Here is a 20516-nt window from a genome sequence, read left to right on the forward strand (position 1 = left end):
GTTTTTGAGTAGCCCAAGCACCTCAATACCGCACTAAACGCATATATTATGATGAGGAAGAAGACGACCATGAAAAAACATTTGAAGAGCAATAGGACCTTCGCCAAACGACGATGTCGGTGCTCGGGCCCTAATAATATGAAAGAAAGACAGAAATAAGAAATCTTTGAATTTCAATAGTGCCTTTACCCCTGATGATGTCGGTGCTCGGGCCCTAAAAAACATTTGAAGAGCAATAGGGCCTTCACCCCCGATGATGTCAGTGCTTGGGCCCCAACAATAGAAAGAAGAAGAAGAAGAAGAAGAAGAAGAAGAAGAAGAAACATTTAATGAGGAATTGCCTGAGGCAAGAAAGCGCTCGCTGCTAATCCATTGTTTGGGCGCGGAAGGTCAGAGACTTTTCCACATTCAAATTATGATTACCTGACGGTACTGTGGCTTAGTGTGCTACCCTATGGTATGATACCCCACAAGCTAGTGAAAACAACGTTAAAGGCCTACCATGTCCCAGAGTGATTCCAGAAGCTTGTGCAGTGCTACTTCGACAGGTTCAAAATGCGGTACACCCGCGGAGACTTCATCACTGACTGGCAGAGGCTGGAGGTGGGAATTGTCAATGGGTGCACAATCTCACTGACTCTCTTTTCCGCGGCGATGAACCTTCTTGTCAAATCAGCAGAAAAGTTACAACAAAGCGCAGTACTAGCAAGCGGCATTCAGCAGGTGCCCATTCATGGCCTTCATGGACGACCTCGCCATTACAGCAAAATCAATACCTGAAGGAAGATGGATTTTGGAGGATCTGGTTGAGCTCACCGATTGGACAAGAATGAAGTTCAAACCTGTAAAGTCCCGAAGCTTGGTGCTGAAGAGGGTCCTGAATTGAAATTCAAGTGTCTTCTTCTTATTAGGGCTGAACAGTCCAGGACTGTTTCTGGTTCAAAATCAAAGAGGACGTCATCCCAACAGTCCGAGAGAAGCCAGTAAAGAGTTTGGGCAAGTGGAACAGAGCAGACCTCAATGACAGGCAGAGTGTGAAGGAGATTCTCATTCAGGCAGAAACCTGGATGACAACGCTGGACAAGTGCGGCCTACCCGGCAAGTAGGCCTGGGGATACCAACATGGGGTGCTTCCCAGATTGCTCTGGCCGCTGCTTGTTTATGAGGTTCCTATATCTCCACTGTGGAAAGGCTGGAGAGGAAGATAAACTCTTACCTGAGGAGGTGGCTGGGCTTTTCAAAGTGCTTCTGCTCTATTGGACTGTACAGCTCAGGCTAGTTGCAAATGCTAGTAACATCTGTAGCCGAGGAGTACAAGGCAACAAAAACACGGCAGGCCATGATGCTGCGTGACAGCAGGGTCGAAAGAGTCCGCCAGGCAGACATCAAGGTCAAGACAGGTCGCAAGTGGTCAGCCAGCAGAGCACTGAGGGAAGCGGAAGACCGCCTGCAACACGCTATTGTCGGGGCTGTAGCCCAGAGCAGGTTGGGGCTGGGATGTACCACCAGGGCAAGCTGGAAGAAAGCCAAGATGAAAGAGCAACGGGGCATGGTGCAAAAGGAAGTCCGCTTTGTTCATTGTCTCCTTCTGCAGGCATACTGTACGTTCAAGAATCTACCAGCCCCCTTTAAATACAGGACTTCACTGATCTGCTGATAATGGGCTCAATGCGATGGCAACATTTTGAATTAAAATTTACTTAATAGTGATAGTAGCCATTGCTTGTGAAAAAAGTTTTCATACAGGAAAACATGGGTTGGTATACAAACCTTAAACCTTAAAGTGCCCATATTATGAAAAAAACACTTTTTCTGGGATTTGGGTTGTTATGTTGTGTCTCTGGTGCTTCCACACACATACAAACTTTGAAAAAAATCCATCCATGCTGTTTAGAGTGAGATACAGTTTCTGAATGTGTCCTGCCTTCAGTCTCTGGGTGAGCTGTTCAAAATCGGCACGGCTTGTGACGTCACAAGCTGAAACGAGCAGGCTAACCGCAACCATTAGCTCATAGTGTTAGCGTTAGTGCTAACGCTAACGCTAGCATGCTACCTCGTTCTCAATAGCAAAGCACTGCTACAACACACACAAGTTCACCATAATCTACAAAAGAACTACTTACATGTGCGCCCTCATTTAGAAGTCTCCCAGCTAATCCTGCCTTGTAACTGACCGAAGTTGTAGAAACAGCCTTTCTTTTACTGTCTATGGAGCTAGCTAGCTGACATGATCTACATCTGAGCTACTGCGCATGTGCGAGTGCAATCAAAGATAGTACAGAAGAAGAAGAAGAAAAGAGGTCTCACTCTGTAGCTAAAACAGAGACCAGGTGAAAAGAGGATCTGCAGCAGTGAGAGAGAGCGGTGCAGTACAACAAAAATAGGGTGTTTTTTTGAAAATTAAACCATGTAAACCTATTCTGGTACAACCTTAAAATACAATTATGAACCTGAAAATGAGCATAATATGGCTGCTTTAAAGTGGACCTAACATTTTAAGATAGAACAATCGATAATTGTTTTGTATCTAAAATCTCAAAATAATAGTGATGTATTCAAATTGATTGACATACCAAATGCAACATAAGTGACAGAGAAAAGCATTAAATACTCACAAATTAAGTTTGTAAAATGTGTTTCAAAATAACCAAAAAGATTAGTTTCAGCTCTAATTTATACAGAATATCATAATTTTGGAATAAAATCTTTCAGATACTGTATGAGAGGATTTAATTTCTTCTTGACAGCCCACTACTAAATATCTGTCAAAGCCTTTTGACATTTTATTTGTTTAAAATGATGTCCAGTACAAAATGTATACAGTAATACCCTTACATCCATCAGTTCCCCTGAATAAAATGTTTCAATCTGTTCAGTTTATGCCAGATAACAGTATCTATAAATTACACTGGATTGTAATTTGTTCATACAATAGTTGATGACAAAGACGTAGCAACAGTAACTTTGTAGTCTCGCTTTGCCAGACCTTCCTCCACAGTGCTGCAGAGGAGGGTCTGGCTAGTCCACACAGCATTCCGGGATGGGAGTAAAACGTTTTCTAGTTTATTGTCTTTGCGCCGCACGGAGCCCCGGTGCTACTGCGTTCTACATTTGCGTTCAAAAGTTGTTTTAGTCATGCAACAGAAAACTCAGATTGGACAGATAGTCTAGCTAGCTGTCTCAATTTACCCTGCAGAGATCTGAGGAGCAGTTAACCATAGTCCTCATAAATCCACTGGAGTTTAAAATTCTATTCTATCGAATTTTAAAAGAAAGCATAGGGTAACGGACATCCAGCCGGAAAGAAGAACATATGGCGGAATTTTCGGCAGCAACCGAGCAATCCCGGAAGTGGAAGGTCGTGGATATAGACTAGTACCTTTGTAACAATTAAAACTATCAGCAATATTTTGGTGGACACTTTCAATACAATAAAATTACATTCATTGAAAATAAAAATGATCTGATGGCAAACTGCATTGAAGCAGTGACTGATCTCAGCAGGTTGTCCTCTCTGAAGCTGCTATGTATATATATATATATATATATATATATATATATATATATGTATAATAAACTTTTTTTTTTAAACTCAAAACTCAAACTCAAACTTCATAAATAATAAACCCTCTGCAATGATATTGTACCTGTAGATATATCCAGTTCATATATATCTTTATAAACTTGTAAAAAAAATGTACTAAAAAACAAAAAGGTTAAGATGTTTGAATTGTGTTTGACACAGCATTTTGGCGGGATCAACAAAAACACGACACAGTCTGCATGCACTGGCTTCCATGGAAACACAAGTGTGATTCTTCCAGTTGATTGGGAAAGCCTCTCTGCTCCTTGGCTTTGACTGAAATCAATCAGAACAGTCTCTCCTTGTGATCATTCACTCACTCTCTCTTGCTTTAAACCCATCACAGCATCACCCTCATTGATTGGCGGGAATCTTTGATGCCGCCCCCTGGGTTGGAAGGGTCTTCTTGTGGGAACGTTACCTTATCTGGAGTGTAATCATTCCGCTTTAGATCTGGAAGAAGGGAAAAAGTCAACATGTTGCAACAGATTATAATTTATATGATTTGTGTTTGTAACCCTTCTGGTCAAAAATGTGTTTCGCTCATTGTTCCATCACTCGGATGTTTGATTTTCATTGTGCAGGATGATGTATATGCAGAGTTTGACACTATAAAAAGGTGATTTTCAAATTAATCTGCTGAAGAAGGAAAGTTTCTCTGTGCTCAACTCAAGACGTGTGTGAGCATGATTTTGACATCAGATCTTCTCTGGAAGCCTGCCCAGTACAAAAATAACACAAATGTGATGTAGAAACTTAAACCTCCAGTGCACCTACACCGAGAATGGGCTTTAGAGTGAAGCAGTTGTTTATGTGTTCAATGAGGAAGGAGTTAGGTGTTAATTTCTTTTTAAAGATTATTTTTTTGGGCATTTTAGGCCTTTATTTTTGAAGGACAGCTGAAGACTTGAAAGGGGAGAGAGACCACTGCCTCGAGGAGTAAACCTCTATAGATGGGCGCGCGCTCTACCAGGTGAGCCACCCAGGTACCCAATTTAAGAAATTTTAACGAGTTAATTGAACTTTTTGTGGAAAACCATATCAGACATTTTATGTGTTAGAACACATCTGGAGGGGATCTAAATTCCCCAAATGCTGCTCTGAAGCTTGAAGATGTTGAGCACATTTGTAGTGTCATTTAGTTTAAAATACTGAACAGCAGCTGATCAATATGCCTCACCTGGAAGTTTGAGTTTCCGACAACAGGAGTTGCAGTGGTGTTTTGCTCGGAAGTTCCTTATGGCATCATCCCCCAGGTTGGCAGGTCCAAATATCATATCATAGGATCTGCAAGAGTCACCCAGTGGTCATTTAGTGCAAAATTACTAGAAAAAAACAGCTGATAAGAAACTGTAGGGCTTCTAGCAATGATTATTTTTTGTTAGATAATCTGATGATTATTTTCTCAAACAAATGGTCTACAGTATAAAATGTCAGAAAATTTTGAAAAATGCCTGTCACAATTTCTTTACGTCAAAGGTGCCTTTGTTAAAATGTTGAAATAAATTCAGTTTATCACCTATGACAAAACAAAAGAAAAAAAAAAGCATCTATACAAGTGAGAAGCTGGAACTAGAAAATATTCGATTTATTATCAACTAATCAATTAATTGTTTCAGCTTTACAATATTGAGCCACAAAAAGCTAAAAAAAATAATTCCAAAGGTGAATGACCCGTGTGAGAATGTAAGACAGCTCACTTACCCCTTCTCACTGCTCTTAATAACTGATGGATCTGTCAGAACTTCCCCAACCCCTACAGAGAGAGACACACACAAGCTTCATTATCATATTAACTCCACTAAGTGCACAGGTAGTCAATGAAGAAATGACATTAATGGCAACACATTTGTCACATGCAGGAAACTGAGGAACTACATATCCCATCTTCATGACTGATTAAAAAAAATAAAAATAAAAACGTGACTGCATTTTAATGGATCCTGTGTGGTGATGTGTAAGTGTGTTGAGAGTTTTTACCCTGCAGGTCGAGCACCAGCAGCTCTCCGCGGGTGTACTCGTAGGTCCAGTGGCTGAAGGCCAGCATGGTTTCCTCCAGGAGGTTGGTGGGGACGATCTCATCTCCGTTGTTGTTGTTGAACTTCCTGAACTCCCCAGTAATGCACTCTTCTATAGCAAACCACTGTCCGGCAGAGTGACAGTAGAGCAGAAACACCTCCAGAAACCTGAACACACGGACTCAGGTTTCAGGGTGATGGCCCACAGAAAAGGACACTTTAAACAATTAAAATCCTCCTAAATGTTCCAGCAAAAGTCTCCTTAGTTCATTTAATTTTAGGCTTTAACAGTAAGAAAAAAATAGAAAGCATTGTCTTAAAAACTGCATTGTTTATAGAGTTGTGAAAAAGGAAATATTAATTATTAATTAAGAAACCTCGATCAGATAATGGCATAGGTTTACAACTGTCTTGACCGTTTAAAAGGAATAGTTTGCTTTCTTGCTGATTAAATGCAAAGATCAATACCACTCCCAAGTCTGTCTTACAGCTGGATGTAGCCTTATAATGAACAGTTAGATTAGCACAAAGACTGGAAACAACATGTTGATCAAGTTAGGTGCAGGAAGAGTTTGTGTTAATGTGTGAATCACTTGTTGTACAGCCTACGTGATATAACTAAACAAATGCCGATCTGGCCTTGCCAAACCACATTGAGCTAAGCAAAATGTGCGACTTGGCAGTGCATAGCATCTTTAATCACACAAAAACATATCAAGATATGAAATTAAAGCTCTTTTAAGATGTGTGTGAAATAGGATTTCTGTGTCTGTGTTCTGCCAACCCTCCTGCATGCCCACTTACCTCGGCAAATAAGGAATCATCTTTGGCCTGATTTGGTTGAAGGCAAATGTCAGCTTCTGAGCAGCTCGTTGTTGTTGAATTTCCTGGGTGACACAGTGAAACGGCACTTAAAATACAGCCTTTTAAAATATTGCCACAAAGAGAGATTCTTTAGCATTCTTGTGGTTCAAATGTTTTTGACATAGAGTTTTCTATGTTTATGTTTTATGGAATCACTTTTTCATTTTAACGAGGCAGACCCTTATTGCTTTGAACATTACACTTTACAAAAGCTAACCAACGCATATCTAACTAACGATAAGCTTATGCGGTTTTCATCCCAGACAGGTACTGTGAAGGCTGTTTGGTAAAGCCGAACATTGCCAGGTATATGCATAAAATATTACAGTTAGTAGGGTCTACTGTGTGTCTGTGCTCCCTACCCTGAGACAAAGGTGCAGCACAGTGTCCTCCTTGTAGATGCTCTGCCAGGTTTGGACCACCTCAGGAAGGAAGGATTTGACTATATACAGATGTCCTGGTTTCAGGATGTCATACTCTGACCAAGTGCAGAGCACCTTGAGGGCCCGTCTGAGTCCTCCGTCCATCTCCTCCTTGCTAAGAAACTCGATTTTGGCACAGAGGCCCCGCTGGGCCCAGGAAGACATGCTGTTGTTGATAGTGTTGGAGGAGCTCTCCTCCAGCCGGTACACAGTCACCGGCTCCCCTGAGGGAACACATTACAGCAGGTGAGTCACTCAGACACACACACACACACACACACACACACACACACACACACACACACTGATAAACACAGCATTGGTTTGATGTTTCTTGAAACAAATTTGCTGGCTTTATGTCATGTCCCTGTTTGCTGACCATTGTCTCTGAACAAAAAACACAGGCAGAGAGACTTCAAAACAAACACAGCACCAGAACATTAATATACTATCTGTTTATGAAGTGCTTCTGGCTGACATGTTAGCAAGCATTTGCCTACTTGCACGTCCAGCGGACAAACAGTAACATGAATAAATATACAGTTGCTCTAATGTTCAATTGGTGATGTAATATTTGTTTTTTAGTAGCGATTTGACCCATTAACTCTTTATCATGGGTCTATCTGGCATGCTAGGTATTTTACTTCCTTTAGTCACTATTCTGTTGATTACCTTTAGTCCATTCTGGCCTTATTTGAGTACAGCAGAGGAACAGACTCAGAAATGTAAGGACAGAGAAGATTGAGGGAGATGACATACAAAAACAATTCTCCAGACTGGATTTAACAATGCAGTTATGAGCTACACCTGACCCTGACATTTGTTTTAGTGTAAAACTCGCACAGAGACAGTTTTGTCTGGGGGCATCAGCGAGAGCCAGGAAACAACAGCAAATAAATACAGATGAGTGCAGCTTCAGTTACTCAAAAGCTGTTAGACCACTGTGGAAGGAAGGTTTATATCTGCTGATGGTAAATGCCTCTTCAAGAGGTGGGTTGACCCAATATTTACTTTGGTCAGTTATTTCTGTTTTTGTATTTTGTCTGTACTGACCTACAAATGTTAACGATGAATCCTCCAGGCATGCTAAAGTAAGCCATGGTGTTCCACAAGGCTCAGTGCTTGGACCAATTCTATTCTCCTTATATATGCTTCCTCTAGGCAATATTATTAGGAAACACTCAATTAACTTTCACTGTTATGCGGATGACACCCAATTATACCTGTCAATCAAGCCAGACGAAACCAGTCAGTTAGTTAAACTTCAAGCATGCATTAAAGATATAAAATCATGGATGACCTACAATTTTCTGATGTTAAACTCAGACAAAACTGAAGTTATTGTGTTGGGCCCTAAACACCTCCAGACCTCATTATCTAAAGCTATAGCTACTCTGGGTGGTATTGCCCTGCCCTCCAGCACTACTGTCAGAAATCTAGGAGTTACTTTTGATCAGGATATATCCTTTAACGCCAACTTAAAACAAACCTCAAGAACAGCCTTTTTTCACCTTCGTAACATTGCCAAAATTAGGCACATTCTGTCTCAAGACGATGGTGAAAAACTAGTCCATGCATTTGTTACTTCCAGGCTGGACTACTGTAATTCCTTACTATCAGGTTGCTCAAATAAGTCCCTTTAAGTGCTCATATTATGCTTTTTGGCTTTCCCCTTTCCTTTATTGTGTTCTATATCTTTTTATGCATGTTATAGGTTTACAAAGTGAAAGAACCCAAAGTCCACCCCAAAGGGACTTACCATCTCTAACAGAAAACACTGTTCACAGACTGCTCCAAACAGCTCTGTTGTAGTCCAGCATTTACTTCCGTGATGAACGTGCGTCTCTTTGTAACACACGTTATAATGCTTGCCTAGCTGCTAGCATGGCACTCCCTCATACTCTGCAACTGACAAGCTAGCAGTACTTACTACACATGTGTGACTCCCAACAAAGATGGTACAGAAGTGAGATGCTTCACTCTGTAGCTAAAACAAAGAGCTCAACACACAGGGTGAAAAGAGGAGCTGCAGCAATGTGCAGTACAACAAATATATAGTGTTTTCTGAAAAGTAAACCACATAAACCTATTCTGGTACAACCTCTAAATACAATTATGAACCTGAAAATGAGCATAATATGAGCACTTTAAGACTCTGTAGCTGATCCAGAATGCTGCAGCGCGTGTTCTGACAAGAACTAAGAAAAGAGTTCATATTTCTCCTGTATTAGCTTCTCTGCATTGGCTTCCTATAAAATCGAGGATTGAATTTAAAATCCTCCTCCTGACCTACAAAGCTCTAAATGGTCAAGCACCATCATATCTTGAAGAGCTCATAATACCTTATTGTCCCACTAGAGCACTGCACTCCCAGAATGCAGAGTTACTTGTGGTTCCTGGAGTCTCTAAAAGTAGAATGGGAGCCAGAGCCTTCAGCTATCAGGCTCCTCTCCTGTGAAACCAGCTCCCAGTCTGTGTTCAGGAGGCAGACACCGTCACCACATTTAAGAGTAAACTTAAAACTCTCATCTTTGATAAAGCTTATAGTTAGGAAGTGAGAAGTTGCAGCATTCACCTAGACCGGCAGGGGAGGGTGTATAGATACAGACACGGCACTCCTTCTTTTCTCTGCTTCTCTTCATAGTTGTCAGATTCATCTATCAACCCTTATAGAACTGGCTCAGGTTTGCCTTGCACCAGCTCTTAATGATGCAGTGCCCTGCTACACCATGAACTACTACAACTACAAGTCATAGTTCCATTATCTTTATTGTGACTATTATTGCCACTGTTCATCACACCCCCAACCGGCACTGTCAGACACCACCTACCAAGAGCCTGGGTCTGTCCGAGGTTTCTCCCTAAAAGGAAGTTTTCCTCACCACTGTTGCACTAAATGCTTGCTCTTGGGGGAATTAATGGAATTGTTGGGTCTTTGTAAATTATAGAGTGTGGTCTAGACCTACTCTATCTGTAAATTGTCTTGAGATAACTCTTGTTATGATTTGATACTATAAATAAAATTGAATTGAATTAAACATTCAAATGTTTTATTAGGTTTTATGTAAGGTCTGTGACATATATTATTAATTAGCCTAAAATGGCAAAAAAATTATATTTTACAACTTTTATATCTGTTACGGTTTGGCCAAGACCCTTCAAAGACTTTTTCCCTCAACTTCCCTGTTTCTGTAGTTCCTGCTCACTGCCTTTGAAAGGCAGTATAGATTCATGTTTTTCTCATGAGTTGTCTGCAACATACATACACAGCATTATACCTTCCTAACACCATCATGATGAAATGCCTAGAAACTGCACAGATAACAAGACATTTAAACTTCAAAACATTCACAGTAACAACAAAAACAGCAAAACTGTGACAACAATATGATTGCCACTCAAAACTGTAACATCAAAATCCTTAAAATCAGTAGTTCCTCTTTAGCAGGGAGGTGTACCTGATCATATTTTTATCATATTAAAAAAATGCAACACACACACACACACACACACACACACACACACACACACACACACACACACACACACACACACACACACACACACACACACACACACACACCCTGGTAACACTTTATAATAAGGTACACAAAAATGTAGGTAGTTACTGAGGAACGAATGAGGAACCAATGAGGAATGAATGAGTAGCGAATGGTTAGTTAATGAATAGTTACTGATTGACTGTGATTCAAGCACTAATGATTAGTTACTGGTAAACAGACTAGCTAGTAGCTACTGTTAAATGAATGAGTAACAAATGGTTAATTAACTAACCATTCGTTACTTATTCATTCCTCATTCGTTCCTCAGTAACTACCTACATTTTTGTGCACCTTATTGTAAAGTGTTACCCACACCCTCATCAACAGCTTGGATGTGACTGTAAAGCAAACAGTAGCAGATGTGGGAGGGCAAAAACAATGTAGAAAACACATATCTCATCTTCCTCAAAACTTCTCAAAACTGTCTGCAGTGTTTTTACTACTTTTACTGACTGACTGACCTTTCATGCCTGGGAATGCACCGTGATTCAGACTTACCCCTAGGAGGTACAGGGGTGAAGGGGATACTCTGGGACAGCCTCATCAAGTTGTTGCGCTCTACAGCTGCAGGAGGAAAAGTATGTGCACACACATACATAAACAAACAGGTCAGGACAACTGCAGGAGAAGACTGAACAGAGGTGTAACTACTTGTAGGATTATTCATTGCTCTTCGCCTCTGTGAAACATTGATTATTTTCACCCACAGACAGTACTCTTTTTCACCCACAGACAGCAAATTAACTGCAATATAACTAAAAATCTACAATCATCAGTTTTGGACAAAATAATATGAAAACACGATGACACAACTTATTCTCCATGTCTCACCTGAGTACTGGTAGCTTTCCATGGGCTTGAAAGGTGAGCCAATAGCTATGGAGAAACAGAAGAGAACTGTTCATCTTTTTACAGAATTAGTTGATGTAATTTATTGAACATGACAGTTGGAATTACTAGTCAATCATTAATTTAACAAAAACACCCTGAGGTGTTCCAGCATCCACCAAGTCTCTGTACGATTTCACAATAACAGCTCAAGCTTGACGCAACAGTTTTACTTCCAGCAAGTCACTTCTGTTGCTATGTAAAGATTGCACAAAATGGATTTCCATTTTTAAACTTCTTGGATATTCCTGTTTTTCCCAGTTATCTCTGCAAATATAATTTTAACCAGGGCTGTCTTATTATCATCAGTTTATTGGTATTTCTGTCAAGAAACTACTAGACTATTTTCATTTTCATGTTTGTTCACATGTTTGGGTTACTCACAGTCCTTTCTGGCTCCCAGGTGGGTGTGTCGCGGCGTGTAAAGAGAAACCATAGCTGTAACCACAGAAGAAGAAAAGCATAGCAAAGCTTTCATCCAGAAACATGAGTAAACATACATCAAGTACAATCCATTTTCTATGATTTTCCATAAACAAAGTTCCAAAATTACTTTGGGCTGTCCATTTCAACTGAAAGATCATCTACTGCAATATCTGCTACTATAGGGTTTTAAATAGTTTAGATACAATTTTGATATTCCCCATCTACCCCAGATTTTCTTTAACTTCTATCAACCTTGTTGAACTTTTGTTCACGTTTTTTTGTAAAGGTTTTACAGTATGGATGGTATCACACAATCATATTGGATGCCAAGAAAGGGAAAAAGTCACTTTGATAACAGATCCTGTGTGAATGCCTTGGACCAGCTGATCTAGATAAAACAAGTCAGACCCAACTTACTTACCATTTAGTGCTTCTTCCCCAGGAGCTCGTCTGAGAGAGATCAAGAGACACAACAGAAAGACATAAGTTTAACAAAACCGATAACATGCATATCAGTCTAGTCTGTGTGTGTGTGGGGGGGTGGGTGTGTGTGTGTGTATACATCTTGTTGGCCAGTGGGAGGAAACTTACAGGCTGCTCGCTTGGGCTGATTTGACCTGAACTCTTTCCTGGTGGAGAAACATGAAGTCGTTAAACACAGACAGAAACCAGCAGAAATAAAGTTAACATTTATTTGTTTTACTCTGCACACATAGAGACATTTCTTACCAGAACTGCAGCCCTGGGGTCATCGTGGATGAGGATGTCTTCAGCTGACACTCTGCTCCTGTCCTTCTTTGTCAGAGCTACAGAAACACAATAAACAATCACCAACCATAATGTGTTAGGAGAGACACTGAACATTTAAGAAACAGAAGCTGCTGTTGGTTTTTGGGCTGCGATGAACTGAAATGATCACATATATTTAAAAATATCTTTCTCTGCAGATATTTTCTTAGCACTATTTGTGTTATTTTTGTGAGCTTACAGGAGTCAGGATGGAGGAAAACCAGGTTTCTGTCATACTCTGTGAAGCCAGTGTAGGAGTTGACTTCTCTGATGTGACCAGGACCTTCAGGCTGAGCCTATGGTAGAAAGATAGATGGACAAACACAAAGAGAGATCATCTACTCACTATTGTCATTGCAGGCAGACACCAGGAGGAAGTTAGTTTGATAATCACCAACCACACCTTAGCAAATAAAGTCTACATCAAGTTGAAGTTTGGGTAACGTTTGTATTACCACGTCTGCTAATTTGTTCATTTAGATGTGACACAATTTGACTGTAAGTGGCAAATTATGGTGAATGCTAAAAGGGAGGTGGCTCAAGTTACCAAGGAGGGACAAGTATTTACTTGAACATCAGAAAATCTACATGTAGGACCTCTAAAACAAGTGTGTTGACTGATCATCAATAAGCTACAAACTGTTTACCGAAAGGCAAATATGACAGGAACACACTTTGAACAAATGCACCTAAAAACATTTGGCTCTTAATATTATTGACATGGATAAAGGAAAAAAGGTCCACACCATCAGCTCTTCTGATAGAAAACATGTATATAATGTCCATGTACCAAACAACCAAATGATGACTCATTTATGACTCATACATTTATGCATACATACACACACCTGCGATCTGGTCTGTGTGACCGTGCTTTGCTGTCTGCTGGAGGTCTCTTTGGGTGTGGAGTGCTGGAGGTCCAAACTGTCTCTATGTCCTGAAACCAAGAAAATACTGTCAGCCTCCATAAGGCCCATTGAAACTGCCCTTTCGCTCTGTGACATTATCAAACTAAATAAAACTAAATAAGAACATTTCTTTTTTCTTAGTAATTCTCGTTTGCCTCACCTCCACCTACCAAACAAATCCTTAATTAATCGCCGTTAGTGCAGAAAACCTTAACCAATTATTTATGCTCCAGCCACATTGCATGTAAAAACCTCAGAACCACCCAGGCACAGAGGATAAACAAGTCAGACAAGAGGTCCAAACAGAGCAGAGAAAGGAAAAGAACAGGCACCAGCTAAAGGTCTACTGGGATCCTGATCTGGAGATGGACAGGCCCGAGCACCCAGCAGACAAAGTCCTCAACTTAAGTTAACTCAAACCTCTCATTGTGTTTTGCTCTTGTGCCTTGTTCTTCTTGTCAAGTGCGACTTCTGACCCACTTTGATCCTCATACCAGGACACTGGAGGAGCAGTTGGTGCCGACATATTCCATTCTCTACTCCTTCCTCTGTGGGGTCTCCTGGGTGCCACAGCAGGGGCATGCGCACAACCTGGCAGGCCACTATTTCCTTGAGTGTCACCCAGTGAGGATTCAGCTTCAGTAGCCATGGGGCCTTCAGTGTTAGTACTTTGTCTACTTAGAGAGCCTGATCTGCCCTCGTCGTCGCAGAACGCCTCGTTCACGTAACCCCAACCCACCTCCCTCTCTCTCCCCCCCTCTCTGTTCTCAGGCTTTGCAGTGCAAGCCGGCAAGCAGGCAGGCCGAAAAGAGCACGGAGTCTTAGAGACAATGACAACAGTAGGATACACACACTTAAAGTTTTCACCCTCCTCTTTTATTTCCTCGTCATTACCAGATTTATCCTCAGTCTCATCCTTGCCCACACATGCCTCAAACTCTACAGTGGTGCTGTCTGGCTGGAAGGGCTGCTGGTTAAGCCGAGCTAGGGCGTGTTGTGGGTGGCTGGAGCCACTGGGCTGGGAAGGGGTGCAGCAGATGTTGAACTGAGCCCTTGAGGAAGGTATATTGGGCAGGCTGGATGAGGAGTTGGAAAGGCCTGGCTCTTGTGGACGGGTCAGCTTACTCTGGGTGAGAGAGCGGCCTCGGAGACGCAGCTCTGGAGGGGAAATGGCCACAGCACTTTGGACAAAGGCACTGGAGCCGACATTGCCTGAGGAGCCAGCCTCTGAAGAAAGGTGCCCAAGCCCAAAGAACCCCCTCCTGTCTAGACTCAATGCTGAGTTCAGGTTGGGGTCCAGTCCCAGTCCTGCTCCAGTGATGTGCCTGATTCTCTGGCTACTCTCCGTCCCAGCCCCTCCCCCTACACCAATCCCAAAAAGAGAATCTGCAATGTCAGCTCTTGCCAGGGGAAAAGACGAGCCGAAGTAGGCCCCCACACTGCGTTTGCCAATCACGGATGATATGGAGTGGGGGCCAGTGTCTGTTGCCACAGGACCGATGCTGGGGACCACATTCTTAGAGAGGCTGAGCTCCCTGGTAATCTGATTGTGGACCTTGCTGGCCTCCGATGCCGTCTGAGCAGCGAGGGTCTTCAGGGTGTCCACAGTCAGCGCTGAGAGGTCCTGCAGGTGGCCGATCTGGGAGTCCAATATGTGCAAAGAGCGTTTTATAAAGTTTACCTTGTTGCCAACCTCCCTCAGCTGCATACCCATGGTCTCAACCCTGGAAATGACAAACAGTAGCTTCAGTTCTCTATCTTATCAAGACTATCTCTCCACAGAGTTTCATTCCAAATGTTCGGGGGACTGACCCACTGGGGCAGTTGACGTGGATATCACTTTAAAGGAACACGCCGACTTATTGGGAATTTAGCTTATTCACCGTAACCCCAAGAGTAACATGAACGTAACATGAGACACAGCCATCTTATAACCATAAACAAACCCGGAACTATATTCACAGGCAGAAGAATATAGTACTTGGGCGGAATGATTTGCTTTGCAGCAAGCCTGTCTGAGAATATAGTTCCCAGTTTGTTTACGGTTAGAATATGGCTGTGTCTCATGTTACGTTGTTTTTTGTACACGCTGTGACTCTACAAATCACAACATGTAAATAGGAACATGTTGGCGTTATTTTGTCACTTATTTGGAGCAGTAGGATTACTGGAACCATTCACCTGCATGTACTGTGATGGGCTGCTGCCTCTGGAGCCGTCAGACAGCCTTACAGCACGCACGGAGATGAGAAGGGTATGTATGGACTTGTCTAACTCTTGGGGTTACGGTGAATAAGCTAAAGTCCCAATAAGTCGGCGTGTTCCTTTAAAGAGACACCACTTCTTGGCCCATGCTCGGGCAAAAAAGGCCCAGGTGTGCATGGGTTCACTGATTCAATAATTTCCACTGAAAGCAGGAGATGTAGGTGAACAGATGAAGCTGTGAGTCAGGGAAAGGAAGATCCGTTGTCTACTTACTTTTGTGAAAGAGAGATGATCCCTGGGACTGTCTCGGGATCTCTGGTCTGCCTTTCCCCACTCAATTTAATATTGAAGAGTGAAAAGATAGAGAGGGGTACCGTACGGCGTATTGCAAGAACGCGCCCAGGTCCGTTGTTTCGCCAAAACTGAAGAAAATAATCATCATTAGGAGGACCACCCAGTTTCTGGGAACGTTACTGGATGCCAGGACTGGGATGATAACGTTACACAACAGGAGAGACAAAAGTCTCTCATGACATGTCTTTTTTTTGCCTCATGGGCATCGTGGTGGTGCATGTGGTGCTGTTGGGTCTTCTGCACATGCGCCTGGTTCAAAGGTGCCTTCTGGGACTGGGACTGTGCCCACAGAAAAATCTACAGGCCACAGTGCTGGTCACCAGGAGGCTCTGTGTAGCCCTCATGTGGTGGACCCCGGCCAACATATCAGTCGCCAGGTTGTCTCCACAGATGCAACTCAGGAGGGTTGGGGAGCAATCCACATGGGCAGGGGCACCAGTGGAGGATGGAGTGCCCCCTAGAAGGGCCAGCACATAAATGTCCTGGAGGTCAGGGCCATTTATCTTGCCCTTTGACACTTTGCACCGAGCATGCAGGGCGGTCATGTATTGGTGAGAACGGACAGCAGCGGCATATGTCAACAGGCAGGGGGCCTTGGCTCCCCACCACTTTGCAGGATAGCACACAGGCTGTGGACATGGGCTTGCATTCAGTTTCTCTCACTCAGAGCCATGCATGTGCCCGGGCAGGTGAACGAGGGAGCAGACCTGCTCTCCAGGTGAGGGCCAAGCACAGGACAGTGGAGACTGCACCCTCAGGTTGTCAGGGAAAGCTGACAACGCTACGGCAGTAGCCGACTTGTTTGCGTCCAGGGACAATGCACATTGTCCCCTGTTTTCTCCATGGGGAGGGACAACCCCCTCTGGGCCTTGATGCAATGGCGCACCAGTGGCCTTGCGGGCTGTTGTAAACTTCCGGTTAGTCAGGACCTTCTGAGTCATCCATCCATCCATCTTCGTCCGCTTATCCTGGTATCGGGTCGCGGGGGTAGCAGCTCTAGCAGGGGACCCCAAACTTCCCTTTCCCGAGCCACATTAACCAGCTCCGACTGGGGGATCCCGAGGCGTTCCCAGGCCAGGTTGGAGATATAATCCCTCCACCTAGTCCTGGGTCTTCCCCGAGGCCTCCTCCCAGCTGGACGTGCCTGGAACACCTCCCTAGGGAGGCGCCCAGGGGGCATCCTTACCAGAGCCCGAACCACCTCAACTGGTTCCTTTCGACGCGAAGGAGCAGCGGCTCTACTCCGAGCTCCTCACGGATGACCGAGCTTCTCACCCTATCTCTAAGGGAGACGCCAGCCACCCTTCTGAGGAAACCCATTTTGGCCACTTGTACCCTGGATCTTGTTCTTTCGGTCATGAGTCATCGTTTTTCTAATTGCGATTAACATCTGCAAAAAAATGTGGGAGAGCTACCAGCTCTGTCAGTGCATGAGAGTTGCTGTCGATTCCTGCCGGATAGCTCAGGGATGATCTTGCGTCTGAAACCAGCATTTCTGCCATTGGTGCTTTCAGATTTTCAACATAATCTACTTAGTCCAAAATAAAAAATAAAGAACCCATATTACAGCACAACACAATAGTGTAACGTGTGTCCAGGGGAGTGTGGGAGAGCTTTATTGGCTCTGTCTCCTTTGTCTCCTCGCGGGGTGTCTTTCAGTGTCCCCTGTAAATATGGAATATGTAACTCTGTGGAGAAATAGTCTCGATACAATAGAGAACATTCGGTTACAAGGTAACCTTGGTTCTCTGAGTGAAGAGACTATCTCTCTAGGGCAAGGCCGCTCAGATAGCATTACAATCAATGTTAATCAGTGAACCCATGCATACCTGGGCCTTTCATGGCCGAGCATAGGCCATGAAGTGGTGTGTCTTAAAGTGATATCCACATCAACTGCCTCAGTGTGTAAGTCCCCCATACATATGGAATATGTAACTCTGTGGAGAGATAGTCTCTTAACTCAGAGAACCAAGGTTACCTTGTAACTGAACGTTACCCACAGCTCAGCTTGTGTTACCTGCTATTGATACAATTCACTTACTGATTACTCATTTGATTTAATTTTAAACACTGCATCTTTTTGAGCTTTAGCTTTTTGACAGATTTAAAGGCAACCTGTGGAGCAGTTTGTTATAAGCAGGTCTCTGTATTTTTGTCTCAGTTGTTCGCATGAGGACGCAAATGCGCACACATTTGTTAGACCTCAAGAATACCCACAATGCATTTTGGTGAGTAACACTGACTGTAAACATACTTTTTGTTTATCTACAAGAAAACTTCACAGGGCACTTTTAAGAAGGCCAATAACAGTCTCACCTTTCTGAGGTAATACGTATGCGCTCCTCACTTCGCGAGTTAAACTGATAATTCTTTTCATGAAAGTACGTCTCCACACACTGCTCCTCAAAATCATGAAGCTTCTTTTGGTCTTCCTCTGTGAGAAACAGCTCTGAAAGAAAGAAAGAAAGTGTTACTGTTAGTGCAGGTTTTTAATAATCAACATGCAGTTCCTGCCAAAGAATGCCAGTAGTGTTGTCGTACTTGGTCCGTAGGTATGCTCCTTCTTCCGCTTTCTACACATACAGAAGAGGGAGTAGATATGGCAGAGGAGGATGAAGGGGGGAGGGAGGACAGGCTTCTCATGGTAGGCCATAATGAAGTGGTAGCGCTGGTACTTCCACACCAGATTAGAAATGGACATCACTTGCGTATACACATTGCTGGAAAACAGAGTATAGAAATTACACTGATGATGATGATGATGATGATGATGTTGTGGAGAATGCCAGCAATATACAGTATACAAATTTAACACATAACCGAAAGCTAATGAGTACACATATTATTATGGATTTAGCACTGACATGTTGTGCACTTACTTGAAGAAGGCGATGAGGAGGTTGACCATTAGTATATACTCTACAAAGACGTAGACTGCTTGTAGCAGAGGAGTCAGCCACACGCCTGCCGAACACAGGTCCTTTACGTTGTTGTCACTGCTATTGTCACACACTGTGAGGAAGATAAGCCTTTTAGAATATGCAAACACCTGCAAGTATTCACGCACATACAAATCTCCAAAATATGCATGCACTCATCACATCCAGGTCTTGTTCATTTGCAAAATCTTTAACTAACTTTCTGTCCCCTGTGGGTCCAAATCTGACTCTACCACACATGGATACATACTAAGACAAAAGAGGACAATCCTACAATGAAACTACATTGAAATATTAACTGTATTAATATAAAATCCTGTTTTACTTTTTATTTAATGTATTCATTGTGATGTTTTAACTGTGTTAACAGCTGTTGGCAGCATCATCCCTTTACATTATTTGATATATTAGCTTGATATATTAGTACCCTTTACTTTAAAGCAAACAGCTACAATTAGCTTCTTACACTTGATGTGTGGAAAAACGCACTGCAACTAGGATTTGTTCAGAGAAATATTTTGAAGGGTTTGTTCAAAAAACAATTATCTTTACCACTTCCAGGTCACAGTAACGGTGGTAAACCATGTGAGACATTTCAACTGTGTGTGAAACCTTGGGATGCCAACTCAGGTTATGGAGAACAGCCAGGTGTTTTGACCGAGCAAAGCTTCAAATGCGCAAGACTCAAGTGATGATCATTTAATTGTTTCCTGCTATCCAGACCATTTTTAACTGAGTCGAGGCAGTCAACGCTGTGATGAAGCAAAAAGCCCTGCCCTCTCTAAAGAGACCTGTATTGGCTGCTTTGGCGCATAAACCATGTCTGTGTGAAAGATGCTGAGGGCATTGATTAAACTGTTGTGGGGTTTAATTTCCAGTGCTTGTTTTGAGTGACAATCAGCTCTCATGCCATGGTGAGAAGCTTTAAAAAAACTGCTTTTACCCTCGTAATCTCCCCTACCGTCCTCATCCTCCTTACCATCGATTTCATAGGCATACATTTCCCCGTACATCATGAAGTACGGTTTGAAGACCACATCTTTGGCCAGCGTCCAGCTGGGCTCCTCGTGTGGGTACAGAATGGCTTTCCTGGGTACGCCATAGCTCAGCAGAACTATAGCCATTATTACCACAATATAAAACATGTTGGCCACCTGCAAGATATGTCACATATACTGAATGAAACATATGACTATCACTGCTTGAGATAATATTGGACATATAGTACATCCAGAGAGTTTCTTTAGTGCACAGATTCTACTCTTGGGATCAAAAATCAGCACTATTTTGTTACTTTTGAAAAAAAAACTTAAATGTCCCATTACTTTTTATATAACAGCATGTTAAATAAAGGACAAATAGAAAGAAGGCAATGTTCTTTTATGATTTGGTCTGGTGCTGACAGTTTCAAAGCAATTATCGATTGTAGCTGCTTGGTAAAAAAATAATCTTTGTCTGTATTGAAATACCCAGGGCAGACACAGTAATGTTAAAGGGTCTATGAGTACTTAACAGCTATATGCAGGTGTAATGATGGAAACTTGATTATGTTCTAAT

The 20516-nt window shown here is 42.5% G+C and overlaps 1 protein-coding gene across 1 annotated transcript in view; it reads right to left on the minus strand.

Moving 5' to 3' along the window:
* Window positions 1–3735: 3735 nt before the first annotated feature.
* Window positions 3736–20516, minus strand: part of LOC116037625 (transient receptor potential cation channel subfamily M member 7-like) — a 41139-nt gene continuing 24358 nt past the window's right edge. Inside the window, exons 22-40 of the mRNA XM_031281587.2 lie at window positions 19939–20113; window positions 18900–19032; window positions 18562–18740; window positions 18337–18469; window positions 14383–15185; window positions 13402–13490; window positions 12753–12849; window positions 12494–12570; window positions 12356–12393; window positions 12186–12214; window positions 11723–11776; window positions 11282–11326; window positions 10949–11014; window positions 6828–7111; window positions 6406–6488; window positions 5564–5769; window positions 5288–5339; window positions 4764–4870; window positions 3736–4036 (exon numbers count right to left, since the gene is read on the minus strand). Of these exons, the coding sequence (XP_031137447.2) occupies window positions 3924–4036; window positions 4764–4870; window positions 5288–5339; window positions 5564–5769; window positions 6406–6488; window positions 6828–7111; window positions 10949–11014; window positions 11282–11326; window positions 11723–11776; window positions 12186–12214; window positions 12356–12393; window positions 12494–12570; window positions 12753–12849; window positions 13402–13490; window positions 14383–15185; window positions 18337–18469; window positions 18562–18740; window positions 18900–19032; window positions 19939–20113 (2763 nt within the window). The 3' untranslated portion in view covers window positions 3736–3923. The remainder of the gene's footprint in view (window positions 4037–4763; window positions 4871–5287; window positions 5340–5563; window positions 5770–6405; window positions 6489–6827; window positions 7112–10948; window positions 11015–11281; window positions 11327–11722; window positions 11777–12185; window positions 12215–12355; window positions 12394–12493; window positions 12571–12752; window positions 12850–13401; window positions 13491–14382; window positions 15186–18336; window positions 18470–18561; window positions 18741–18899; window positions 19033–19938; window positions 20114–20516) is intronic.

The sequence above is a fragment of the Sander lucioperca genome, chromosome 3, assembly GCF_008315115.2.
Source record: "Sander lucioperca isolate FBNREF2018 chromosome 3, SLUC_FBN_1.2, whole genome shotgun sequence".
NCBI lineage: Eukaryota > Metazoa > Chordata > Actinopteri > Perciformes > Percidae > Sander > Sander lucioperca.